Source organism: Chinchilla lanigera, unplaced genomic scaffold (genome assembly GCF_000276665.1).
Source record: "Chinchilla lanigera isolate Chin_1 unplaced genomic scaffold, ChiLan1.0 scaffold00049, whole genome shotgun sequence".
Classification (NCBI taxonomy): Eukaryota; Metazoa; Chordata; class Mammalia; order Rodentia; family Chinchillidae; genus Chinchilla; species Chinchilla lanigera.
The window spans coordinates 14339981-14365811 of NW_004955450.1; the positions used below are offsets into that span (position 1 = coordinate 14339981).

The 25831-nt window shown below is 46.8% G+C and overlaps 1 protein-coding gene across 3 annotated transcripts in view; it reads left to right on the forward strand.

Moving 5' to 3' along the window:
* The window catches only part of Rora (RAR-related orphan receptor A), a 172413-nt gene that overhangs the window by 77782 nt on the left and 68800 nt on the right, over positions 1 to 25831 (forward strand). The window contains exon 1 of one of the 3 annotated variants that reach the window (XM_013518925.1): positions 18726 to 18969. The exons of the other annotated variants lie outside the window; for them this stretch is intronic. Within the exon in view, the coding sequence (XP_013374379.1) occupies positions 18741 to 18969 (229 nt within the window). The 5' untranslated portion in view covers positions 18726 to 18740. Of the gene's footprint in view, positions 1 to 18725; positions 18970 to 25831 lie in introns of those variants that run through there. 3 annotated transcript variants of the gene reach the window in all.

A 25831-nucleotide genomic window follows, 5' to 3' on the forward strand; every position in this document is an offset into this window, starting at 1 on the left:
GGCGGCCGGCGCGACCTGATCCCTCGGATCGCGCCGCTGAGCGCAGGGGAGAGGCCGCCTCCCGCGGAACCTGCGCCGGAGCGCGTGAAAGCCTGCGGCCAGGGGGCAAACGCGCGGATCTCCCACTGACTCCTTACGTAAAAGAAATCTCGCTTCCTCCCCTGAAAACTTCCGTGCTAATGCCGTGTTTTATGAAGCCTGTGAGTGTAAAACGACTTGAAAGAGTTTCTGCGAAGACACTTTCTTCCATTTATTCCCCCCCCCCCGAAATTATAAAATAGATTTTGCTCCTGGGGAGGCGTCAGCGCCAGCCTCTGTCCGCTTTCCTCAGTGTGATTTGAGTCGGTTGGGAGGAAATGTCCGGGACGGTTTAGGTCGTCCTTCTCCCTGATGGAGGGTGGCCGTAAGGAAGGTATGTTTTCGTGATATAACCGTGTTGCTTCCTAGCAAATAGGTTTTTGCTTTTGTAGTTGCTGTTGCGAGTGGAAGTTCTAGTTCACACTGCCCCTTCCTAATAGAATCGCGGGTGTCACCCACTCGTCTGTCTCGGGGAGACCTCTGGCAGCCGTGAAAGAAGAGACCCGTGCTGTTGAGTGTGAGGAAGGCGGCTCAGAAGTTCTGGGGATGCAGTTTTTCCTCCCGAGCTCAGCTGGGGCGGTGGGATAGGAGAATGAATCTGGACGATTGGAATCCTTCACTCCCACTGTCGTAAATTCCTGTGTTTTGAGGGGCTTCTCTTGCTTTGGTGAAGATTTGAACCGATGAAAACAGTTTTGTGGGAAAACGAGGCATGCTGTAAATGTTTCCATATCCGATGTAAGAGAAAAAAACCTGTCCCGGAATCATATTAAATACTTCCCTACTGCCTGTCGGTTTTACCAGTTAAATTGGTTCCATGTACGCAAGAGTCGTAGAATTCGATTTTTCGTGCAAAGCAGAAACACTGTTTACAGTACAGGTTTTTGGTACGTGGAGAAGAGAGGACCTAAAGGGAGCAGCATTCTCTTTGTTGGCCTGTAGTTTTTTAAAACATCAGTAAATTAGACCTTTTGAACTCTCCAAAGAAGAAAATCCTTCCTCTGCCTTAGCTGTCTAGTAAGTTTAGGGCTTAAAGTGGTTTCATGCTTAGAAGTAATAAATCTTCATTTGAGCAACTCTAGCCTCATCCTCCAGTTTTGTTTTTGTTTAATTAATGACAGAATTCCACTACCATTTGGACTGCTTCTTGGGCACCCGGCAAGAGGCAATGATAACATTTCTAATCAGGAGCGCTCATTCTGCTCGTCGTAAAAGTGCCTTGGCCAGATGTCACTGCTGCCTCACGTACAAGTGCAGAGCTCCAGCGCTCCGCAGAGGGTGGCTCCGTTTGCTGGGGTGCTGGGTAGGGGGCGGGGGGCTCAGCCTGTGTTTGTGGAAATGGAGTTTGATGGTGCCGCGGGGCTAGAGTGACTCCCGTCCACACGGGAGGCCCCCAACCATCACTGTGGAAATATCCCATTTGGTGATGAGTTTTTACGTCCAACCATAACACACACAGTTCTGTGACTCTGAAGAACTTGGCTTTGCCTTCTCCATGTGCAGTTTGGGTCCAGTCCCTTGTCTCATTTTAAGCACCCTTTCTAAAGTGCTTTTGCTGGGTATCCCTTGGCTGGGATTTTTTGTCCCATGTGGTGGGTAGAGTTGGGAGAGAGAGTGATGGCTGGATCTTGGAAAGGAGAAAATCCAAACAGCTCCTGCTGCCCAGCGAACGGAGTGCTGGCCTGCAGAGAGGGGAGTCAGTTCTTTTGAAGACCAGGAGGTCTGAATGAGCTTATGCACGGTGGAGGGAGAGCCCGGATCCCCCGTGCAGCACAAGACTGGTTCAAAATATGGTTTTCACAGTGGCCTGTCGATTTTGTGGATTTTAATCACATCCCTCGATATGCTAAGCAAGAGCCTGCTCGATAGACCACATTGCTATTTGAACTGAGAACCATATACTTTTTATTTCTTTGATGCTACACGGGGTGGAAAAGCTCTGACTCTAAACTATTCCTTTAAAAACTAACACATAAAACGTGGTTTAAATCTTGATTTTTAAAAATACGTAGTAGATACCCTGGTAAATATATTCACTAGTTCTCCCATCTTCCCCTCCCAGGCTAGTGAATCACAGTGACAGTGGGTGAGATCAGCAAATACAGCACTGGGGAGCCCCTGCAGTATGCCCACTGCAAAGGACCGCTTTGTAATTTGCTCGGGGGTACCTCAGAGAACAAGACCCGCGAAGGACGTTTACGGGGAGGAAGAGGTGATGGATGGATAGATAGATCTGTGAAGGTAGATGTGGAAGCCAGTTTTGTCAGAATCACCTTGCGTTGTTTTTGTAGTCAGTAAAACTCCTTGAACGGGACAAATGTAGGAATCCTTTGTAATAGAAATACATTCCACATACCTTGTGGTTACTGTGTTTATCAATAAGAAATCAAGGCTACCTTAGTGTACCTAATACGTAGTAATTAAAAGGACATAATTAGACACATGGAGCGAACATCTCTACTAGTTTTCTCTACTTAAAAAAAACGGGGGTGGGCATACACCTGCCAGGGGCAAGTTGAGTGTGGATTGACGTTGGGTATTATCGTCCAGTTCACACACTGACCCTTTGAGGAATGGTTAGTGATATCTCTGTCGCCTGTCACTCCTCTGAAGATCCCTCGTTTCTGCCCTGGCCTGTTGGCCCATGGATGGAGCAATTCATAGTCAGAGCTCTTTGTGTCCATTGGTATTGTGTGTGACATAATAGAACATGATTTTTCCTGAATGGTAGGCCCAGAGATGAGGTCCAAATAATAGTATATATGACCCAGTGGGTAATCTGCAAGAAAGAGCTTGAAATCTTGCATGTATGGCTTTTCTTTTTTAAGTGAGGTCTGTTAGTGCTCATCATATTAAAAGGAGATAAAATGATAACTTTAAACTCTCCCTTCCCGTGGCTGTAAGAAGTGATGTCAGGCTTGTTCCCAAGGTTTGCCGGTGATTTCAGTTTTTGCTCTTGATTTTCTTGCCTCTGGAGTTTGCGAGGCATTTCACAAGTAAATACGAGGAGGATGCTAATCTGTATTTAGTTTGTGCTTTCCGGTTTACACACACTCTTATCTCCTGGAGTCCTCCCTAGGAAGTCGCTGATAATCTCACGTCTTCTTCAAGCTGAACAAAGTGAGGCTGTCACGCGGTAGTTTGTGCTGTAGTCAAGGTCTTCCCACCGATGCTAGGGGAAGCGAGCAGCAGAACCTTAATTTCCACTAGCTGCCCGCCTCCCCCAGGGGAAGCTGTGAAAATGTCCTGGATATAACTTTGTCTCTTGTTAGTGGAAATTATAACTCTGGCATTTATATGGGAAAAAAATAGATTCAATTATGTAATGCTTTGCTGGGCCTAATATCTTTAAATTACTATTTAATAAAATCAATTTGGTACAAATGGGGTTTTCTTATTTGCTTATCATTAGCTGTCTTCATCCATGATTTTCATTAAGTCGGCTTGTTCCAAGAGGATCTGGGTGAAGCGTAAGCACTGGTTTCCTAAGGAATACAGGGTCCCACAAACTACAGCCAACCCATGTTACCGGTCACCATTACGGTGGACTTGAACTAGATGTGTCTCTGTATCCTATTTATCTTCAGGCGGCGAGAGCATTCACAGGTACATCTCGTAACTTTAAGGTGCCTTTATGTCGTAGAAACCTCATGAAGCTTTGGCTTGTGGGTGCTATCATGTTTGTATTCCTGACAGCCAAGGATCATTATTGTAGATGCACTCTTGACAAATTTGTGTTTTAGAAAATTACCTTAAGCATAAAATTTTTCAGTAGCTCTGCAAAACCTCATTTCTCACTTGGTAGGTACTTACCTTTCTGACAGCAAGATTGAGGTGTGTTTTTGTGAAGCAAATAAACCTTATTTAAGAGTCTCGGGGACAGAAGACACCTTAAAAATCACTCTGACTGATGTCCCCTTGGCATCTGGGACGTTCTTGTGAAATAATTGGTTGTACTTGAACACGTCTGGTAATAGGGAACTCATTATCATTAGAGGTAGCTTGTTCCACGTTGAATTACAGAAGTCTCATATCAAGCATAGATCTCTCCTTTGTTTTTTTAATCCCTTCGTTTGGATCTGGGGGTGGAGGTGCAGAACACATTTAACCCATCTTTCAAATGAGTGATGGTCAGTTACTTGAAGACCAGTAGTACCTCTCTCCCTCTCTCTCTCTCCCTGTCTCTCTCTCCCTCCCTCCCTCTCTCTCTCTCTCTCTCTCTCACACACACACACACACACACACACACACACCCCACCACCACCACCTCCTCCTCCTTCTCTCACCCCTAATCTCTGCTGCCCCACTCCTGTCTGTTGTACTCCAAGTTCACGGGGCAGCAGTGCTGCAGTCTCAGTCTCTCCTTTCAGCACATTTGAGCTTCTCTGGGACTGCTTGAAATTGTGATGCCCAAAATGGAACCCACGCACCACTTGTGGTGTGATGGGCTCGGCACCTAGCTCCCCACATGCTACAGAGAAATAAGCGGCTGAAAGACAACAACAGAAACCTTCTGTTTTAAACATTTCAACGTACCTACCTAAGCGAGGCTGTGTGTCTTTAGCCCCTGGCGTGACCAGTCTCTGTGACATCAGTTGTAATTTGTGAAAGGGGAGTTTTAATCTGTTCAGCAATGCTTTTAGTTCAGCTGGTGTTGATTAATAAATATCCAGGAAAATAAACAATATTGCAAAAAAATAATTAAAGGAACGCCGGAAGTATTTATGAGATGTTTTTCTGCACACCCTGGTCAGGTCTGAGATAAGACTGCCCTCTAGTGGTTAGTTGCTTGTGGAACACTAAAAGCCGGGCCGGTGCCAATGAATTTCCCATCAGGCTAGTGGAGAAGGTCAAAGGTTGAAATTATTTTCTCAGTTGCTAAGGGGCATTTTTCATCAGATTCAAAAGTATAATTTATTGTTTTACACAGTTATTAAAAGTATCACCGTGGGGAGATAATGAATTTTTAAAGTTTGCTCTGAAAGGAGGAATGGAAGGTTATTTTTAAAGGTGGGTTAAAGTGGATTTATAAAATTCTGTTTCCTCATTAAGCGTGAGATTTTGTTTGTGAATAAAAAGCTCTTATGACCTCTGTAGTAGTCCTTGTATTGTTTTTTTTTTTTTTGGCAGGGGGTTTACCAGGAATTGAACTCAGGACCTTGTGCTTGCCAGGCAGGCACTTATGCCACTGAGCTATATCCCCGGCTGTTTTTAAAGTTCCGATCTCTATTCTATCCCCATACACTTGAATTTTTTTAAGAGGTCATTTTGGTGAGTGAAATCCAGAATTTTCCTTTTTCGATCTAGAATTTTTTTAAAAGCAAACAGAAATAAACTAATGGAGCTCTTTGTGGTAATAAAAACAATTTCAAACGTGCAAAAAAACCTTTAATCCTTGGTTTTTTAACATGGAGATCATTTGGTGCCCTTAAGAACATAGTATGCCTACAAAATAAAACAGTACACAGTACCTAGGTTTTTTGTTTTTTTTTCCAGTACCGGGAATCGAACTCATGACCTTGCACTTGCCAGGCAAGTGCTGTGCCTGTGAGCTAAATCCCCAGCCCCAATACCTAGGTATTTTGAGCAGAATAGAACTTATGCTTGAAAAGGCTGTAGAAACCAAGATAAGAATCCATCTGTATAAGTCCTAGGATAAATAGGAAGTGAAGTGTGAGTTCAGATTTCAATGCTCTATCAAATGTGAAGCAACCTTAAAACAATCTGATTTCTGTGCAGGTGTAAGACGGTTAAGTATTGATCTAGTTCCTTACATGTCATTCATCCCCAGTGCTGAACAGAAGTGTAAGAATTCTGCACTGCTCAGGATGCCCAGGCTTCTGGTGTGAGGTAGAACAATCACAGTCATAAAAATGCAATGTGATCACAGGATTTAAAAGGACAGCAGTGGGGCTGGGGATTTAGCTCAGCGGCAAAAGCACCTGCCCGGCAAGCGCAAGGTCATGAGTTCGGTTCCCGGTACCGGAGAAAAACCGAAAAACCAACTAAAAGGACAGCAGTGCCCCCTTGGTACCAGCAAGATGAAATCGAATATTTTCATGAAAAATAAGGGGAAAGGGTCTGGGACTCCCTGGTATTTTGACCTTCTCATCACAGGTGGATGGCAGTGGTTCTGAAGCGAAGACTTGTGGTCAGGTTCAGATCCGTTATCGAAGCAAAGCTGCTTCTCACACTGCACCACCCAGAAATCTGACCCCGAACCACATCAGTATTCGCTTTTTCACCCAGTGTTGTTTTCATTTTTCTGTTATTGGAGTCCCTACACAGACACACACACACACACACACACACACACACACACACCCTTGTTTTTGTTTATTTCACTTCGGGGCTTCTGTTGAACACTGGCTATGCATAAACACATTGGTCTCAGCAACACTTACGTGCCTGCTGGGTGCTTGGTAATTCCAGTACCACCTTTGTGCTTTTCTAACAGAGCCGAGACGCCCCGCCCCCCGCCACCCAAGCAGGTGTCTCCAGCGGCCTCACTGAACCAGGGAAGGCTACGCTGTCACCATTGGGCTTAAAGGTTTGCAGTTCTAGGGAGCCATGTGTCATTTAAAACCCGGGTGCTTTTGTAACATGCAGAGCAATCCAGTGAGAGGTTCCCTTATGAGTGTACGCAGCTTGCTTCCAAGTGAGCTGTAGGTTAGCTCTAAAACCCCAACACGGTGCTTCTGAAACCACGTTCCCACGTCGCTCCTGAGTCTCTTAGAAAGGCAGCATGGAGTCTGTTCTTGTTGGTGTAGGGTGAACCCTGGAAGGTGTGGATTTACACAGCAGCCCAGGTGTTCCTGGTGCTGGTGGTCCTCGGAGGAATGGAAGCAGGAAGGGTCACTGGACGTCTCCGGTCCTTCGGTCATTCCTAGACATCGTGGATCATCAGGGTCAGCTGGGAAGAGCCTGATCCACACGTGTTGTGCTTCCGCTGGCCTGAGGTGAGGCCGAGGGGTCTGCATTTACAAAGACCTCATGACTGTGAGGATCAGGTCGGGTGGTGAACTGTTCCCTGGGCTCAGCCTTCTCTTAGTGAGGAAGAAAGCTCAGAAAGGTAGACGTTACAAGGGTAAATAACCTGCTTCCTTTCGGTGTCCTGCAACGCCTCAATATGAGCAACTTCTTCCATTAGAGATCATTCATATTTGTAATATTTTTCTGATCCTTTGACGTTGCTCTCAAGCAGTGTGTGGGAGGAGGTCGCAGATGGTTTCCCCGATCTCTTCCTTCAAATAGCCCGAGCAGGGGCGACCCTGAGGCTGACGCAGAGTTGCCTGTGCTCATTCCTGGGCCCTGTACTCCCTGTCAGCAGAAAGCCTTGTCTTGGAGCACCGTCTCTGCAAACAACCTCGACACTGCCCTGTGGTGTCCACCCGGTGTGGGGAGGCCATGGACGCGACTGCGGCAGCCCAGGCCAGCTCCAGGAGGAGCAGCGGTTTCTTTCCTACAACGCTTTTCTTAGCAACGACGTAAAGGTTTTGGTAGCCTGGAAGCTCAGCAGCGCTTCCTTCTGACAAATGACCTTTCCTGGCTCGCCTGCCTAGCATAGGCCTGCCCATGCAGGGACGCTGGAGGTGGGGAGCTGTAAAGTGGACCCTGTGCCTTCCTTCCTGCACCTTAGACCCCAGGCTGCTAAGACAGTGAGGAGCAGCATGGCTCTGGGTGCTGCGGAAGGAAAGAGCCGGCACTTCCCACCCCGTAAGGCGCTGGTGCCCCGTCCCAAGGTGGCCACAGTGGGGGTGCTGAGGGTTGTAGGGGGCGGTGGGGGACGGCAGTGAGCACGGCTGGCTTAGTCTCTGGTCTCTGCGTGTGCATGGATTTTTTTTCTTCTTTATGCCTAAATTAACTTTCTTTGAATGAAGACATTTTTCCACCCCTCCTGCAGCAGCTGAGCAGTCACTTGGCGTTACCATCCAGTCCCGTCCCTATTACACTGTCAGGAGAGATTTGTAGAAATCCAGACACTCTGCTACTTGAGACTCCGATTATAGGGGGTCCCAGGCAGCGCCCAAGTACTGGTAACTGTTTAAGCCGCGCAGATGCGAAGGAGGAGAAACCTCCAGGGTCTTAATGCCTTTATTTTGTGCATGAGTCACCTGGTCTCCGGCACAGTGACATAGCGTTGAGTGGTGGAAAACCCCTTGTCGTGTGGGAGAGGAGAAAGACGGGGGTTCTCATCCCAGACCTGCTACGCAGTTACTGTGAGTGCCATTGCTCACGTTCCCCAGTTGTAAAACTAGAGGGGTGGATTTTATGGCCGTCACACCCGCTTCCAGCTCTGCTGTTCGATGCAGATGTTTCTAGTCAAGCAGAAAGAGGGTCTGGTTTCTTGTTTGAGACATGGCAGAAGCAAACAAATGCCACCTAGGTCCTTACTCCTTGTCTTAGGTCCTACCGTTTTAGGTGCTTCGCTTAGCTAATCAGTTCCTTTTGGAAGTGAGAATTGCAGGTGGAAAGAGAGCATTACTTTGTGCTAGTTAAATTTAAAAACAAGCAAGTTTTCATTAGTATTAATAATAAATATGCCCAGACTTAGTTCTGGTAAATTGCAGTCATACTTTATTTATCAAATTCCTAGCCCAAAGCACTTCCCAGTTTTGATGGTTGAGTTAAAACCAAGCGTGTGGGGAGTGACTTAAAAATGGAAACCCTGCAATGGCCTTAACCATTGCACACCACGGTAATTTCAATTCCTTACCACATATTAAAGGTCAAAAACCCAAGAATAATCTCAGCACCCTGGGGAAGCTGAAGCAGGATGAATGCAAGTTCAGGCCCAGCCAGGGAAATTTAGCAACTTAGACACTGTCTCAAAAATAAAAAGTCGTCAAAGGACTGCAGATATAGCTCAGTGAGAAGGCCCTGGGTTCAATCTCCAGTAAATTTTTAAATTAAAAAAAAAATTTTTTTTAATGTTTGGGAATACAATGTTTGCAGTTTATTAGCAAGCAGAAACAATGTGTCTCTTATGTCGCTAGCTTATCAAAGGAAAATAACAAAATGAGATGATTGCATGAATTCACTTCCTCATTTGAGACCTGCTATCTCTTTTGAACTAGAGTTTCACTGACACATTTATACAGAAAGATAGCAGTCCATTTATAAGCCAGAACAGTGTGATGTAAGCACCTTAAGTTTATTTCCTTTTTGTGTGGAATTTCCCAGTGGAGTTTGATGATATTCGGCCGTTCCAGAAGTGATAAAAGAGTTCGAAAAGAAACTGTAATGGGAACTGGCAAATGAAATTGGAGCCACATCTTTTGCATCAGAAATATTTAAAGATTAACGTACTGCCAATGTTCCTGTACAGATTTAAGAAATTATACACACTGTACCCACAGCAGCATGACTGCCTTAGACATGGCATTACAAACAATCCTCTTCCTCTAAATTTGCATCCCTACCAGTAAGCAACTGTTAAAGATGCTGTGTCACAAACAATTGGGGAGAAATCTATTTCCAAAGCAGGGTGTCTGCGGCCAGCAAAATCATGTAACATTGCAGAGAAACAAAGTTGCTTAAGACGAGTTAAGATGTCTCAGAGTTTTGGCAGCTTTGCTAAGCCCCCTGGTTCTGAGTCCCTTTTGAAGTGGTTTGGAAGTTGCTCTGTAATTTCAATGGCTGCTTAGGAGAAATATTGGCTCAGCCGCTCATTTTGACTGTGAAGATAGCTTGAGTGTTTTCAGAATGTTTTCATTTGCTAGAAATGTTTTGCACCAGGCTTCTCTTGTGGAAGGAGATTGGTTACCAGCCAGCTAATGATGCCGCAGGGTGTTTACAGAAGATGAGGGCGCTGTCTTTATATTTGAGCGCAGCCCTCCCCGACCAAAGATAGTGTGGTAATCAGCAGGAGTGTGGAAACATGTATTTAAGGGTTGATGCTTGTAAAAGATGTGCAGTAAAGGAGCATGATTGTTCAGATGTAACAGGTGACTGACAGCTCTCCTTGTAGGCAAGCTAGTAACAATAAAGTCTAGAAGTTCAGCATCAAAGGGATCGCAGCTTACTCCACCAGTGCCTTGTTCATCAAAGGGGGAAGCAAAGACAAAGGAAGTGCACAGAGGTGTGTTTCTGCCTCGCAGCCAGACCCTCAGGGGGGAGCTCCCAGAGCCCCCTCCGTGAATGCAAAGTGATTTCTGCAGATGAGCGTATTCATTTCATAAATGATGGGGAGTATAAAAGGAAGGCAGAGGATCACCAGCAATCTCTGCCCATCGCTGTACCGTTGGTTAGGAAAAGATTCAAGGCAGGAGAGGCTGGTCTCTCTGGCTTCCTTCAGTAGTGAGTTTTGTACCCATGTGGGCAGCCCTGACTTCCCCTAATAGGGCACAAGGAATTGTTACAAAATAAGCGTACAGGTGGAGTGTGTTTCCGGTTGCTGGCTGGGAATTATGCCTGACAACGTAAACCTGGACTGCCGTCTGTAGCATTCCGCCTCCTTTTTCCCCTCTCACTTGCATGCTTTTTATTTTTATTTTTTTGAAGTTAACCTTGTGGGTGGATTCGTGCTGAATCAGGTGCACATTACTTAACAGGTATGTGATAATGAAATTGAGACCTGTTCAACCAGCTCTTTAATTAATCACCAGATCTGTGTCTCAGTTCTCTAATTCAAATCGTGGGTACCCCAGAATACCAGAAGTAGACCAAGAAAAGTCCAGATGGACCCCCATCCTTGTACCAAGTTGAAGACAAAATTAACCATGCAAGCCTTAGGAATGGTTGGAAATGATGTAGTTTTTTTCTTTTTTTTTCTGTGCTTGCCTTTGAAATGTGAGGTTCTTTTATAGTTTCTCTTCAGTAATTTACTTGTTTTTAACCACTATTGAAAAATAGTCATTCTCTGTACAGTCATTAATAAATACAAAGCAGCTTTTCCAAGCTCTAGGGAGACTTAATAAACACAACTGTGTTACTAATTGATGCTGTACCGAGCTGACAAAAGTAGTGCACTGGTAAACAAGTTAGCAAGCACGAAGTTAAAGAACTATAGGGGATTACGTAGACATCAAGGGTTGGAAATTATAAGAAGGCCTCTTTAGGGGAGCACTCATTTGCATGCGGCTGAATTAGGACACCCAATTATTTCTGAGGACACTGCTCGGAGCTCATCCAGAAGACCCACAAAGTGAAAAGTTAGGGAATTTTGAGGCTTAGGTGGAGTAGGGGGAAGAGGGGCTGACTAGGTCTCATTCCCCATAACCCATGATACAGTTTGACAGTCTACTGCAGAGCGCGTTGGAGTAGCTTCCTTTGTGAGGGAGAAAATGCTGATGAAATCAAGCGTACTGAAATTTCTTTGTTCCCCACACACACAGTTTACGTTGAACAACCACAATGGATTTTTTTTTTTTTTTAAAGCACAGAGGGCAGGAGCGTGGAGACAGAAATAAACCTTTTAAATCTTCTTTGCTGAAGCCCAGAAGGACACAGCATTGAGCAGATTAGACCGTGGATTTTGTAGTTAATAGTGTCCACCCTCGTGGTCCTCAGAGTGTGATCCAGGGACCCAGGGCCCCTGCATCGCTCTTACGGGTCCCAAGAGATCAAAACTACATGGATGACAGACCAGACTGGGCATGTTCAGGGCGCTATGGCCGGGGACTACATGCACACCAACACTCAGCCCTCGATTGCCATGTTTCCTTTAGACCATGCGCTCTAGTGGTGGGAGGCCCTGGTAGATAGAGCTGCCAGCCCCTCAACGGGCACCAGCCAGTGCCACGAACCTGTGCCAGCAGCCGCAGCACCCTTCACCACTGCATGGGATGGGGTGGAGTGGGGTGGAGTTGGGGGCGTGGACGGCCAGTACCGGTTTCATTTTAAGAATATCCTTGATGACGCAGAAAGAAAATTAAGTTTATTAACTCTGACCTTTGAGTACTGCTCTCTGAACACCCTGGATGGCAGAAAGGAAGTGCGGGGCATAAGGCACCTGCGCTCCCAAGGCGAGGCCCTCGGTTATCTCCAGGGAAAGCATCTGTGCCCCCGTTGGGTGGATAGTGGAAGAAGCTGCTTACTGAACGGAATGCCACTTTACTTAACAGAATGGCTACGGAATTCGGGCTTGTGTGTGTGTCACTGTTTCCTCAAAGATGAACGAAACGAGCCTGTCGTTTGAAGGAAAACAGCTGACAGTATTTATTGCCAATGAATTCAATCTTTCGGGCAAAAATTAGAATTGTGGAACACTTGTATCCAACTCTGTGAGCGTGACAGCTTCTCAATACTGTAAAACTTTGCAGATGATGTGGGTGGTGGTATTAATCAGCATGATTCCTTGATAGAATCACATCTGATAACAAAATATGTCAACATCTGGAAAAGCCACAAGACTCAATGAAGTAATAGTTTCCATGTGACCAAGGCAGGCCATTACCGAAAATAATCTTGGGTAAAAGAGTCAAAGTACAAAATATGCCAACGTGTTTGAGTGTAACAGTGCACATAATCACTGGTAAAGCTTTAGGTTTCGTGTTCTAACTAGTCTTTAAGAAACTACCACTTGTTAAGTGCAAATGTAGTAGTAAAGGATCTCCAGAATTATCTGAAAAGGGGCTGGGGATTTAGCTCAGTGGCACAGCGCCTGCCTGGCAAGCACAAGGTCGTGAGTTCGATTCCTGGTACCAGAAAACAAACAAACAAACAAAAAAAATGATCTGAAAAGACTATTAAAATACCCTCCCCTTTTCCAGCTACATATCTCTGTGTGACCAGATTTTATGCACCTGTGTCAGCAACAAAAACCCAGCATGCCAGGTTGAATGCCTAAGCAGTCATAAGCCAGATATAAAATATTTACAAAAATGTAAAGCAGTGGCATTCTTCTTACAAACTTTTTTTGGTTTGGAAAATATACCTCATTTCACATTTTATTATGTCATGAGCTTGCTGGTGTTATTTTTTAAATGAGTTACAAGTAAATATTTTTAGTTGTTTTAACTTCTAACATGGTAATGGTTGATACAGAGGTCACATAAACAAAAGCACTCCCTTGGATCTATTAAAAACAGGAAAAGATACAGAGAACCCAAATGTCTGAGAGCTGTTGCTGTGCAGGGTACTCCAGGAGACATAGCTAGAAGATTCTATGACAAAGCACAATTTACAGCAAAAGAGGCTTTTAAATTTAGGCAGATATATCAGATTAGTCATGAGTTCTTTATTAAACAACGCACTTTCCAAAAGAAGAGCACTTTCAAACGTGAATTCAAGAGCAAATATTCGTGCCTTCGTTTGTTTTATGTTTCCATCCTTGCTGGTGCTGGGAGACCAGAATCATTGCTGACGTTATACTTTCAGTTTGTGGTGTTCTCTGTATCATGTAGCAGAAAGTTGTGATTTATGGGGTCTTTACAATTTATCTGTCATCATCTACAATCTGTGCTAGCAAAACCGGTACTGGTGAATTACTGTTTTTCTTTTTGGTTCGGACTTGTACAGAAGACAGGAAATGTTACCCAGTTAGTGTCACTAAGCTACCCCAACTCCTAGTGGCTGTGAGACTTGGGCCAGTAATTGATTTATTGTTGTGTGAAGCCCTGGCAGACCCGGGCACAAGACAAGTGATGGGCACCTTCCCACTTGCCCCCTGCAACCTTCTTCACAGGGGAAACCTCCCCAGATGTGTGTTGGTATCTGGCATGTGACAGAAAGGCTGGGTCCTCGACTAACTGCAGTTGTGCTTAGCAGACTCGGTTCCGTTACACTGATTAAATGCGTAAATGGCCAACTTTCCCTGAAGTTTCTTGTGACAAACAGCGTGCAGCTAGGAAGCCGTACCCAAATACTTGTTCTCAATTTTGTAATCACTTTGCGAGCATCTGACAGGTGGACACGTAGACCGCCCTCTGGGGCAGGACCATCCCCTTTGTGATTGTTAAACAAAAGTTTGCCGTGGTTCGCCTGCTCTGCTGTTGCGAAGCTGTCGGTTCACGGGAGCTGGTGCAGATTGGCACAACCTGCAGCTCTGGAGTCCTGTGCCTGGTGCTGTAACTAAGAGAGGAGGCGGTGCCCCAGAGCCTGCTGCCCGCTCCCAGCATGGTTTGACCAGCCAGTGAGGGCTGGGGCCATAGCACACGTGCTGTGTAACCAGAGGTGACGCAGCTTGCTGCTCATGGCTAAAAGCACGAAACTCCCAACTTTCCAACTTGGAAAGTCAAATTCCAAGATAATTATCCCTTTGAAGTTAATCTAGATTTTTTTTAACTTCTTAGGCATTGTGTTTTGTTTAGTTTCTACCTTTTCCTAACTGAAGCAAAGTGATAACTTGGATACATTGTTTTGCATTATTCAGTGGTTATGACCCAGCGTAGAAAGACCTTTCCCTCCTGGTGGTGGTGGTGTCACTGTGAGAATTCATCTGACTTAGCCAGGCGTGGTGGTGCATGCCTATAATCCCAGCACTGGGGAGGCTGAGGCAAGATCGCTGTGAGTTCAAGGCCAGCCTGGGCTACAGTGTGAGTTCAAGGCCAGCCTGAACTGCATAGCGAGACCCTGTCTCAAAAACAAACAGAAAATTCATCTGGTTTGTGATCATAACTTGTGTCAGTTTCTGTATGTGTGTTGGGCTTTGGATATGATGCCAGCTCAGAGAGGGGGACATTCTAGTGGGGAGTCTTTCTAAGTAAGATGTTCTCAGTCTGAAGCATAGACTTGGAATTTTTCACAGTGTCATATAACAGACATTTTGCTTACTTTCACCTCTTTTTTTTTATACCACCACTTCCTGGGGTAAAAGTGAGCCCCTGCCCGCTTGTGGGGACACCAGAAGCACCTCTGCACTTCACATGTGTGTGCACGGTGCTCCCCCATCAGGAAACCCCAGTCATCCACCCTCGAGTTTTTCTTTTTGTCGGCACTGGCTGTGGCACGAGGCTTGAGGTGGGGAGGAAGGAAAAAGTGATGCAGAGGGCGCAGCGGAGGCAGCACAGGTGCAGAAAGGTCTTCTGAGGGGTGAAGTGTTCCATGCCCCGCCCCGCTGCTTTGCTCTGTGTGCCGTCCTGGCTGGCTCATTCAGGCGACAGGAGATACATGGAGAAGGACTCCAAGGAGCTTTGTGTAGATCTAAGGGCAAGGATGGCCTTGAAAATTTTTCCAGCCATACTGTTTAACTCCCACAAATACTGTATACTAGGTGGCGGGTATTGGGCAACGTCATATTTATCATCTGTAAAAATAAAGATCTTGGGCCAGGGCTATCGCTCAGCAGCACAGCACCTGCTTGGCAAGCGCAAGGTCCTGAGTTCGATTTCCAGTACTATAAAATGAAAATAAAGCTCTCCACCTCCCACACATGGAAGACACTTGGTACCATGTCTCACTCTGCGGGACGTCCCCATCCCCTCACACCCCCAGGGAAAGGTGTACATCACATGCACAAGTCCAACGTTACAATCATGTCTTCACACACACCTAACACCCATGCCACACCCTGGGCTTGAACAGGGGTGTTGCCGGTGTCCAAGCCCGTGTGCCTTGCGATCTGGCCGGAAGGGGCTGGTGGGTGGGGAACGTGGATGTTTCTCATCGTGTAACATAAGAGGCTTCTAACCCCGCCCTGTCCAAGCCCTGCTGTTGCAACCATTATTACGTGTTCTGAGCCTGTTGTTCACAAGGCACTTCCGCTGTGCCAAGCACTGTGACATGGGTGAGCGTGTGTAATACCCACCGTAGCCTTTCACCCCCTTTTTTACCGAGGTATAAGGCAAGACTCAGAGAGGCAAAGCAACCTGTCTGGGATCGCAGCCTAGCTCATACCTACAGAGTTGGAGGCTGAGTCAGTCCGCTTCCCCGGGTTGGGCCCACCCACCCGCTGTTCTGAGCGAATGGCCCCGGCACCAAGGGAGTGTCACAAAATACATTGTTCCCGACTCTGAGATCAAGCCAGCTTGTACATGTCAGCTGGGGGCTCTTTCCGAACCTTCATCTGAGACAAATTACACATAGAAATGTGTTAAGCATCTGGTGTGTGCCAGTCAGTAAAGAAAGCGCCAGACCAGGGAGGGCTTGAGTAGACACAAAACCACGGCAGAGGGTAGCACAGCACACGACAGGCGCACATCACCGAGGAGGGGCCCTCGTGAGAACCACCGCTGAGGACAGCTTGGGGGAAGAGGGAAGGCTCGGAGAGCTTTGAAGCCAGCCCTTCCTGACAAAGCGTCGGGTTGTGGAATTCTCACAGGCCAGGCAACGAGCAAGGCCAGTCTGGGGACAGCCAGGACTTCAGTGTGACCTGTAGGGACTCCCAGAAACAAGGCCTGCAGAGGAGCCGGCAGGGTTCAGCCTATGAGAGGCCCTCACCTGCGCACGGAGGGAGGCGCTCTTTCCACTGAAAGGCGCGCAAGGCCCCGGGGGAGGTGTCAAATATTTTTTAAAGCTCTTAGAATCATTAGGGACAATCAGATGTTCTCAGCACCTTCCTCTCCCGTCATCGTTTCAGGGGGAAATAGAAAAGCCTTTTGGATGTGGCAGGGGATGCCGCTCGGCTTGATTGGGTGTCGGCGCTGTCGCTTAGCCGTGTGTGCGCTGCGGGGAGATCAAGGCAAGGCACCTGCCACGGACTCCTTCAGTGGACTTCGGCACTTTGCTTGCTGCAGATTGATTCGGGACTTCATTATGATGTTGCTCAGATGAATGAGGCAGTGGTGTTTTGGCTTGTGCTGCCGGGAGGAGGGCAAACAAGTTTCTGCAGCTCTGCAGTTCAATGGCTTGCTTACGGGAGGACCATGAAAGGAAGGAGTAGTGCGTCTTTGATACCAGAACCCCCGTCGCCCTGTTGGGGCTACAAGCGAATGCTTAAATTAAAGGTTGGAGCCAGCTTTCAAGTATTGACTGTCGAGCAAAAAGCTCAGCCCACACTCATGCACTTACTCAGGCTTGTTAAAGGGAAAATACACTGTGGGCTGAGCGCATGTCACAGCCGGTGTAATTATCGCGGTGAAGATTGGTGTTTGAATTGGAGCTGTGTGGCACACGTTTATTTAAAGATATGCTTGGTAATTTAAGACACATTAGTCAAGACTTATGCCCAAACCATGAAGTCTCACTGCCAGCTGCCTCTCGGGTTGTTTTTCCTCCAGGTATTTGACGTAAACACTTGAGGCTTGGCACATTCGTCCAGAGTACAGGTGGTCTGACTTTTCAGCCTCAGCGCTTGTCTCCTCCTGAGGATAATAATACACTGGCTTCCGTGGATTATTCCGAGGGTGAAAAGAGACAGTGCGTTTAAGGCTTGTTAGGAAGTGCTTTGGAAGGTAGTTTTATCACAGGTCTTATTTCTAGATTTTTTGTTTTATTTTGTTTCTGGTCCAGCTGTCAACAACCAAAGCAGGATGATCCAAGTGTGTACGATGCCCGTGAGCTCATGAACCCCTCCGGTTTACACGGGTGCACATCCGAGTCTGGAAAGTCCGAGATCCGAAAAGGCTCTGAAGTCGGACACGTTTTAAGTAGGGCGTTCTGGATTTTGGAATATTTTGGATTTTTGGATTAAATTCATGCAAATATTCCAAAATCCAGAAGAAAAAGAAGAGAGGTGAGGGGAAGAGGGAGGAACAGAGGGAGGGAGGGAGGAGGGAGAGAGGGATAGAGGAAGGGAGGGAGAGAAAGCTCCACTCTTCTGGCTCCGAGCGTTTTAGACAAGGGAGAACCCACCTGTGCTCCGTGTGTGCCTTATGGTTACATATGCCAAAGTAGTTGGGTGTTTAGGAAAATTGTGAAAAGCTACGCAAATAGGAGGTACCTTGTTCATTTGGTGATGGGCGTTTTGTGGGGTTCTTGAGACGTAAATGTCTCATTTCCATCCTTTGCTGGCCATGCAGGGCACCATCTTGTCTAGCAAATGCATCCGCATATACTCACATACTGAGCTACTCTCTGCCTTTAAAGGTACTCAGTATTGCTATGTAACTTTAAACTCCCCAAATCATGGTGTTGTGCGCTGGATGAGGTTGTACCTGGCGTCTAGTCCAGAGACCTCTGGGTTCTGAAGTACAGGGTCCAGCGCCGAGATCTGTGGACTTCTCTCTCCCATGTGCTCTGCAGAGCTCTGTGCTGGTGGACGTTAAATAGGGCTCTGGTTATATAATCCGACCTCACCCCTTTCCCTTTTGTATGGATTGCTGCTTTTTTAAAGAGATACCGCAAGTCGTGAGCTCAGCTTATGTTTTGGCATAATTGTCAGGTGAGTACATTTTGATACCTTGCTGCTTGGGAACAGAATTGTCGTGGTGGAAGTGACTTAGTTCGAAATGACAGTCTCCTGACCAGTGAGGCGTTTTATAGAGTATTAGGGCTATGGAAGGCCACAGAACGCAGCTGGTTCAGTGTGTTTACAGACAAGCTGTATGGAAGTTAAGAGCATTGCCCAGGGTGAGCTAGCAGCAGGCTGGGGACCAGAATCCAGGTTTCCTCATCCCTCTGCTGTGATTTTTTGATATCTCCTATTCACCTCAGAATGCCAAAAAGACTTTACTTATATTATTACTTTATCCAAAAGTGCTATAAGTAATGCATTCAGCCTGTTTAGTTCTTTAGGAACGAGGCTATAGATTTGCATCAGAAAGTTTGATTGGTCTGCACAGTTATTTTCACTCCCATGGGGGAAGGGGATCCAGCTAAGAGTGAAAAAAGAAGACCTGCATATGTGCACCAGACCTTTAATAGAGTCTCCGAAGGCGCAGGACAGCAGAGCAAACCACCTCAAATCTCCCAGCCGGCGAACACAGGCAGCACCCTGCCGCGCCAAGAGCGGTGGAAATGTATCCTTGTTCACTGTGGCCTCCCACGGGCGTCAGCGAAATTCTCTCCCTGTCCCTCTGCCCGGGAAAGAAAACGCCAAGAACAGGAAAGAGCAATGGTCGGATAATACCGGTGGGTAAACATTTTGAGACTTGATTATATAAGGTACTGCTGACAATCCGCTACTAGCAGGCAATAGAGACAGACAGACAGACAGACACACACACACACACACAGACACACACACACACACACACACTTCCACCTGCCATCCAAGGCTGGCCCACACAGGGCAAGTGTGTAGCAGCCATGGAACCATGGAACCCGGGATCAGTGCAGTAATAGACGCCCTGCCCAGTGCTTAGGAGAGCGAGAAGTCCTGGCGGTTACCCAGGGAAGCCACCCCCGTTGCTCCAGTTACACCAGAAATACGGGAAGGTCGAGTGGCTGCCTGGCATCACCCACTTAGCGGCAGAGCCGATTTTGGAGTCCTGGTCTCCCGACTCGGTCCCGTGCCCAAACTACTGTGTAGAGACCCTCTACTTGAATCTGCGAGGGCGCAGTGTCAGGCGTCCTTGAGGAGGTTCGTGTCAGTTGCTCTAGATGAGCAGCTGTTTCGGAATCACCATTAAAACGGCCCATGTTTTTACCCCTCTCCAAAGGACAAAGGTTTGCGAGGAGGGGACTGTGAAAAATCTCGGTGTGTCTTCATAGCCAGAAAGAAAGGACTTTTTCAGGTACACTGGGTTGTTCAACAAACACTTATGAAGTGCCTGTGTGGCGCTTGTGTTCCAGGATCGATTATCTTCTCTCCTCTGTCCAGTGAGTCCAAGGGGGATTGCTGGATCTGTCCCCTTCGAGTCCCTGCTGCCTGAGGACCTCATGTCACACCGTCTTACTTCTCTCTAGTTTTTCTTATCCTTTGGATCTGGTCTTTAAATGTCACTCTCTGTTCTCTTCTCCGTTTTTTAGCCAGTGTGGGTGTCTGGTTTATCTCGCTCTCCTTTTGCTGACGTAATTGCATCACTCTGGCTGTAGTTAATATCTGCTAAATCAAACCATATTGGCCTGAATAGCTCCCATTGATTTGTGAAGAAAAGGATGCTTCTGCTCTCTGTAGGGTCTTTGTCACCGGGAGGTTTAACTTACTCAAAACCTGCCTGAGCTGCATCCTTGTTACCCTTGTACCATTCAAGCCAGTTCATCCTTTGAGGGGCCATGATCCTGTTTGGGGGGACGACGGCTATTTCATTTACTGGCTGTGCAGGCTGTGTAGCAGGCGGGGAGACTGATCATCATTTTCCCCTGCTATTATCTTGTTTTCACTCCCAGCTACCCCTCGTCCCCAAGTTTTTGGGAGGAGGACGAGAACCGCGGTCGTCGTCACCTAAGCTGAACTGATCATCTGCTACCTATTTTCTGAGCATCGTTCAGGAAACTGGAACCTGGCAACAAGGGCGCCTTTCTCTGGTTTCTTTTGAGAAAGGGAATAGAAGGAACAAGCCACTTTCATTGATTAATTCACCCAGTTTCCTGTATGTAATACCTCTTACCACAGAGAACGATTAGCGTCTAAATGCCAGAAGAAAAAGATGTGAAAAGACAGTAACCACAGAAAGACCTCTCATAAATTATATCATCGGCCTCTCCATTTTACAGTCCAGGAAATGCCATAATCTTGAGTTTTGCAACTTTTTTTTTTTTTTTTTTTTTTTCTGGTAAAGACACTCTGTATCTATGAAATTCAGGCTGGCCTTGATGTATAGCAGGAGCCCATTTTTGGATTGGGTCTTTGAATTTCAGAGGCCTGATTTGTTCGTTTTTTTTTTTTTTTTTTTTTTTTTTTTTTTTTGCCTAGTACAAAACTAGCCAGACCGAAATCCATATGAAATACACCAAAACCACGCAGTCAGCTTTTACCGACTCCGTTACTCTGCCCCTCAGCAGCTGCCCGCTCGCTCTCAAAGCTCACCCTTTGTGCTAGTAATAGGAAAACTTACCACACCCTTCTGGCAGGTCGTTACTGTAATAGTGATGCTGGGCGTCAGGGTTGAGGCCCATTAGCAGGCGAGGTGGAGGGAGCTCTGGAGTAAGCTCTGTGTTAAGGGTCGCTGGGGTGGCCGGTGGGTGGCCCCAGGACTGGGAGACATGTCCCCAGGTCTGTGCCTGGCCGCCTGCCTCCAGGGAGTTAGCAGCAAGCTCTGCTCTCCCCCATAAGGTCCAGCCCAGGGACAGACAGACAGACAGACAGACGGACGGATGGACAGATGCATTGGTAAAAGCAACAAGAAATGTACTGCATGCCATGGCGGAGTTATTCTTGCTAGCCCAGGTGGACAGCTGGGAAAGACAAGGCGGCGACCTAAACGCCTGGTGCCCCAGGCCGGCGAAGGGGGTGTGGTGGAGGTAGGCAGCTCCTGGGTCACTGGGCAGCACACACGCTCCAGAGAGGGGACCGGCACCCTCGGCTCGGCTCAGCTGTCAGCATTCGCATTTACTGTTCTACCACGGCGAGTCTTTGGTTTTGTTTTTTAAGAGAATCTGGAAATCCGAACTTCAATGTGAAATTGCCTTGGAATCACTAGAAAAAGATTTCTTTGAAGGCATAAGCGAGTTACGAGCCTGACGGTGGTCGTGGCTGGGTCTCTCTGTTTGTTAGTACATTTATCCTTGCTGAGATGTGGTTAAACGTTGAGCAGAGGAGAGAAAACACTCAGCTCGGCCTCCCCGGCCCGACGCACCACAGCTCTAGCGTGAGACGTCCCAGGTCTGTGCCGGGCCCGCCTGAAGCCTCACACGTGGTACCACACGGCCCTGCGCTCCCCAGGGAGACCCAGGCCAGGCCTGTGCCATTCCAGAAACTTTAAGTGACTTAGAGCAGAAGCCCAAACTCCTCAGTGGGCAAAGCCCTTCAGGATCAGGTGCCGCCAACCTCGCCACCTGCGTTTGCTTGTTGCGGTGACACCCAGGGAGGGCACTTTGGACATCACACGTGTCCACGCCGGTATCCCTGCCTGGCTTTCTCTCACTCTCATCCCAACTTCTGCTGCCCTGGGAACTGGGATATTCATTCATCATGGCCCGAAGCAAAGGGACATCCTGAACTCGCTCAGAAAAGTCTAGTTTGGTATATGATGTGACTGTCATCTGTACAACAACTTGGTCATTCGCCTTCCCACATCCACTCGGCTCTCAATAAGTGTAAATCACCTTCCACTGGACCATCCCCCAGTATGCACTGATTCATAAGGCACTTTCTGGATGTAACACCGGAACTTCCTTCTTCCCTTCCTGGGACCAGTTTTTCCAAAAACAAAAAACGTTTAAATAACATTAATCTCATGAAAGCAGTACAGGGATTATGAATTCTTGTCTCCTGTAAGACATTTTATTAAAGAAAAAAGTAGTGGTGGTGCATGCCTATAATCCCAGCACTTCAGGAGGCTGAGGCAGGAGGATCAGAGGTTCAAGCCCAGCTAGGCAACCTACTGACTTAGTGAGATTTTGTCTCATGATAAAAAATTTTTTAAAAGGCTGTGGATGTAGCACAGTGCAAAAACCCTGGATTCGATCTCTAGGAAAAAGAAAAAGTGAAAAGAAAACAAGAAAAAAGTAAAACCTGACCAGTGAGTAATACTAAACATTTGGAATAGCATTAAAATAAGTGTTTTTACACAGTTAAACATTTGCGTCTATACTTAGATGTATAAATTACTATTCTTTGAACTCCAAGTGGATTTTGAACTGTGATCTTTGTAATTATCATAATCATACAGTTTATTTATACAGTTGAGCTGTATAGACATTAACCAATTAGTTCTTGATCACGCCACCTAATAGGAAGACTTTCCCCGGTACCCTATTTTTAGCGTGTGCATATGAATACGTGTTAATTATAGACCTCAGTTACTAACTTCGCATCATATTACCCAAATGCTTACTTAATAGTTTACTAACATCAAGGGGGTAGGTGGGCAAGAGACTTGTATCAGAGTTCACTTCTGGTTTTCAGCCAGGAGGTAAGTGATACTTAAGATCTGTCGAGTACCTGGCCTGAATCCAGTGACAGTTCATTTTCTTTAAGTGTTCCAGTAGCTGTTGGAGGTGTTGTCCTGACCTTCTCAACTCAGCCGCATCATAATTACCTAATTTAAAAAGAGACGGGAAAAAAAACGGGTGATACCCATGTATGTGTGAGCCAGCCGAAGCTTTACTATAATCCTGGTTCTGTGTAGGTGATATGGGTAATAATTAAGTGGTAGCTGCTAGGTTTTAGAAATTGCTGCTGCCCACTTTCTGTCCCATTAAAAAATGACTTTCATCACTAATTTTAACATGAAACAGATCCAATTGGAGAAAATCCATTATAAATGAGACCGAGCTGGCTGTTGAATCAACATTGGTTGAGGCTCAAAGGCCGAATATAAATGAACTGTGGATAGGACGATATTGGACAAGCGCAATTTATCTCATTCAACAAAAAGATATTCCGAATGTCTCTGCTGATAGATACACAAAAATAGACCCTCTTTCACGGCACACTGTGCCCATTTGCAGAGTGACTTTTGCCACCTTTTGAGCCTTCAGAAACGAGCACGGAACAATAGTTCTTGGACTTGTAGCTGCAAAAAAATATACCTTTTGATCATTTTTCTATTTTAAAAAAATAAAGAAAAGTTAAGTGACTCATGTGCGGCGTTTACCATCCTGGAAACATTCCTGGGGCTATACCGGTTTCATCTCAGTGTAATTCTGGGGCCCAGTTAAAGCTCAGTTGTCCCTTATAGTCAGCCCTAGAGTGAAGACAGTGTTCTGCGAGCGTGGTGGACAGATGCTGGTTTCAGGAGCGCCCTAGGTCCTTGCTGAGCTAGCGGAGGAACGCAATCCCCGGAAGTCTCGGCCTCACCCTGGCAGTTGGCAAGGAGTTGGCCGTGGCATTGAACTTGAAGCCCTAAAGAGTAAAGCAAAAGCATATACTGGTGCTATTTTTGCACTGGGTGCAGGGATTTAACTCAGGTGTTATTGGGCTACTGAATGCCTTATATACCCAGTGTTGATGGTCTCCTATAATTTTCTTAGATTACTATTTTTCATTGAGAAAATACTTTCAATCCAGGATTCCCTCAGATCTCCCATTGCCCAAGGGTATTTGAGCAGTGCACTTGCTGAAAGTTCAAGGACGAAACGCTCTCAGGCGCTCCCTGCTTCCCAAGCGCCTGTCCTTCGTGAGCAGAGGACCTGAGACCAAAAGACCAGATTAATGCAGCCCCATGCACTCTGCCCAGAGGTAAGCACATGGTAGCTTCCAGCTGTACCCCACCCCTAGCCAGCTGTCTTGGAAGAGAAGTAGCTAAGCGAGACAGTGGGGCGCCTCTGTCCAAACTGTGACCACTGCTAGTCGAAACAAGTCCAAAGGAAGAGCTTACTTGGTGTCCCAAATGTGAAGAGCAGCGTATTACCGCGAAGTCAGTAACCACAACACCAGCATCTGACATCAGTGCATCTTCTCTACAGGCCAGGCACCGGACTAAATAACCCCCAGGCATGATCACATTTACCTTTCAACAGCTCTCCACGTAGGAGCTATTGTGATCCCACTTTACAGACAAAGGAAACTGAGGATCACAAAGTTGAGGGTTTCACACAAGGTCACACAGCAGTGTGAAGTGTGATTCAAACGGAGGTGTCTAAACTGCAGAGCCCTGTGACCGTGTCCCCAGAGCTGTGCTGTGTGCTAGTTGTCAGATGTGTTTCTTAGATGGTAGATTTACTGCCCGGGCATAACATTCAGAGACTTAACAGGAAGTTACAATTTCACTCAAGTCTGGAGGCGTACAGAAGGCCACCCTTGAGAGAAGGTAAAAGCTGGCAGGGGGGGGGGGAGTGTCACACAACACTGAGTCCTGAGTTTGCCAGAAAACACAGAGATAGGCCATCGCTACCTGGGCGGGCCCTTGCTATATTGGAACAAACTTCCCAGTGACCACTGAGAGTAAACCACAGTGAACTAGAGCAAGTGTCCTCCGATAAGCAGCGCTTGTGATGTAGCCACACACAGGAAAAGCCAGGTTTGAAGCTCGGGGGAGCCTGTCTCCCCGTATCCTCCTTGCGCAGAACAATAAGAGGCGAGGTTTCCTGAGAGTCCTCCGTGCCCCCAAGTACTGCCCCTCCTCCCAGGAGGAGAGAGTGTGGTAAGCTCCCATGCTTCAAGTAAAGAAACTGAGGTTCAAGGAAATTCCCCTAGGGTCTGCTCACATAAGCAGCAGAGCAAGAATGCTCAGTGTCGGGGCTGGGGATTTAGCTCAGCGGCAAAGCGCCTGCCCGGCAAGTGCAAGGTCTTGAGTTCAGTTCCCGGTACCGGAGAAAAAAAAAAAAAAAAAAAAAAAAAAAAAAAAAAAAGAATGCTCAGTGTCCCTGCAGCCCGAACAGCCAGAGCCATCTGCGTGGACGTCCCTGGTTAGACTCCCGGGGTCAAGTTTGTTCTGAAGTGAAGTGAGACAGCTTCCGGTGCAAAAGCCTGTCGCATACCCCGGCCCTAGAGCAGAGCCGCACCGAAGCCAGGAGGCAGGAAGTGGAACTCCACGTGGGAGAGTGCAGGCATCTCGTGGCACAGGGACCTACGCGGCGCGACAGTTGGCTGGCACAGCTGGGATTGGTGTTGTCCGCATCTTGCACTTGGCGGGTGCTAAGCAAATGTTTTGGTTTGTTTTAGGACTGGGGATTTTTGTCTGAAATCTAGTTTTGCTTTGGTACGCTGGCTCCGTGTTCACTGGGAGAATTTCAAGTAATGGATAGAGTTTGGGGCTGACATTTACTTTGCTTCTGGATTAATAACCCTTAAAAAAAAAATGTACTGGTGTTTTGTGATTCAGGATCCATTACATTTTGGAAGGGAGTCCAGAAAACCTCGGGGGCCATCTTGTGGCTAAAAGCATCTTCCGCGTCTGCCTCGGGTTTCTGGGTCTGGGATACGTGAAGCTCTTCCTTAGGTTCC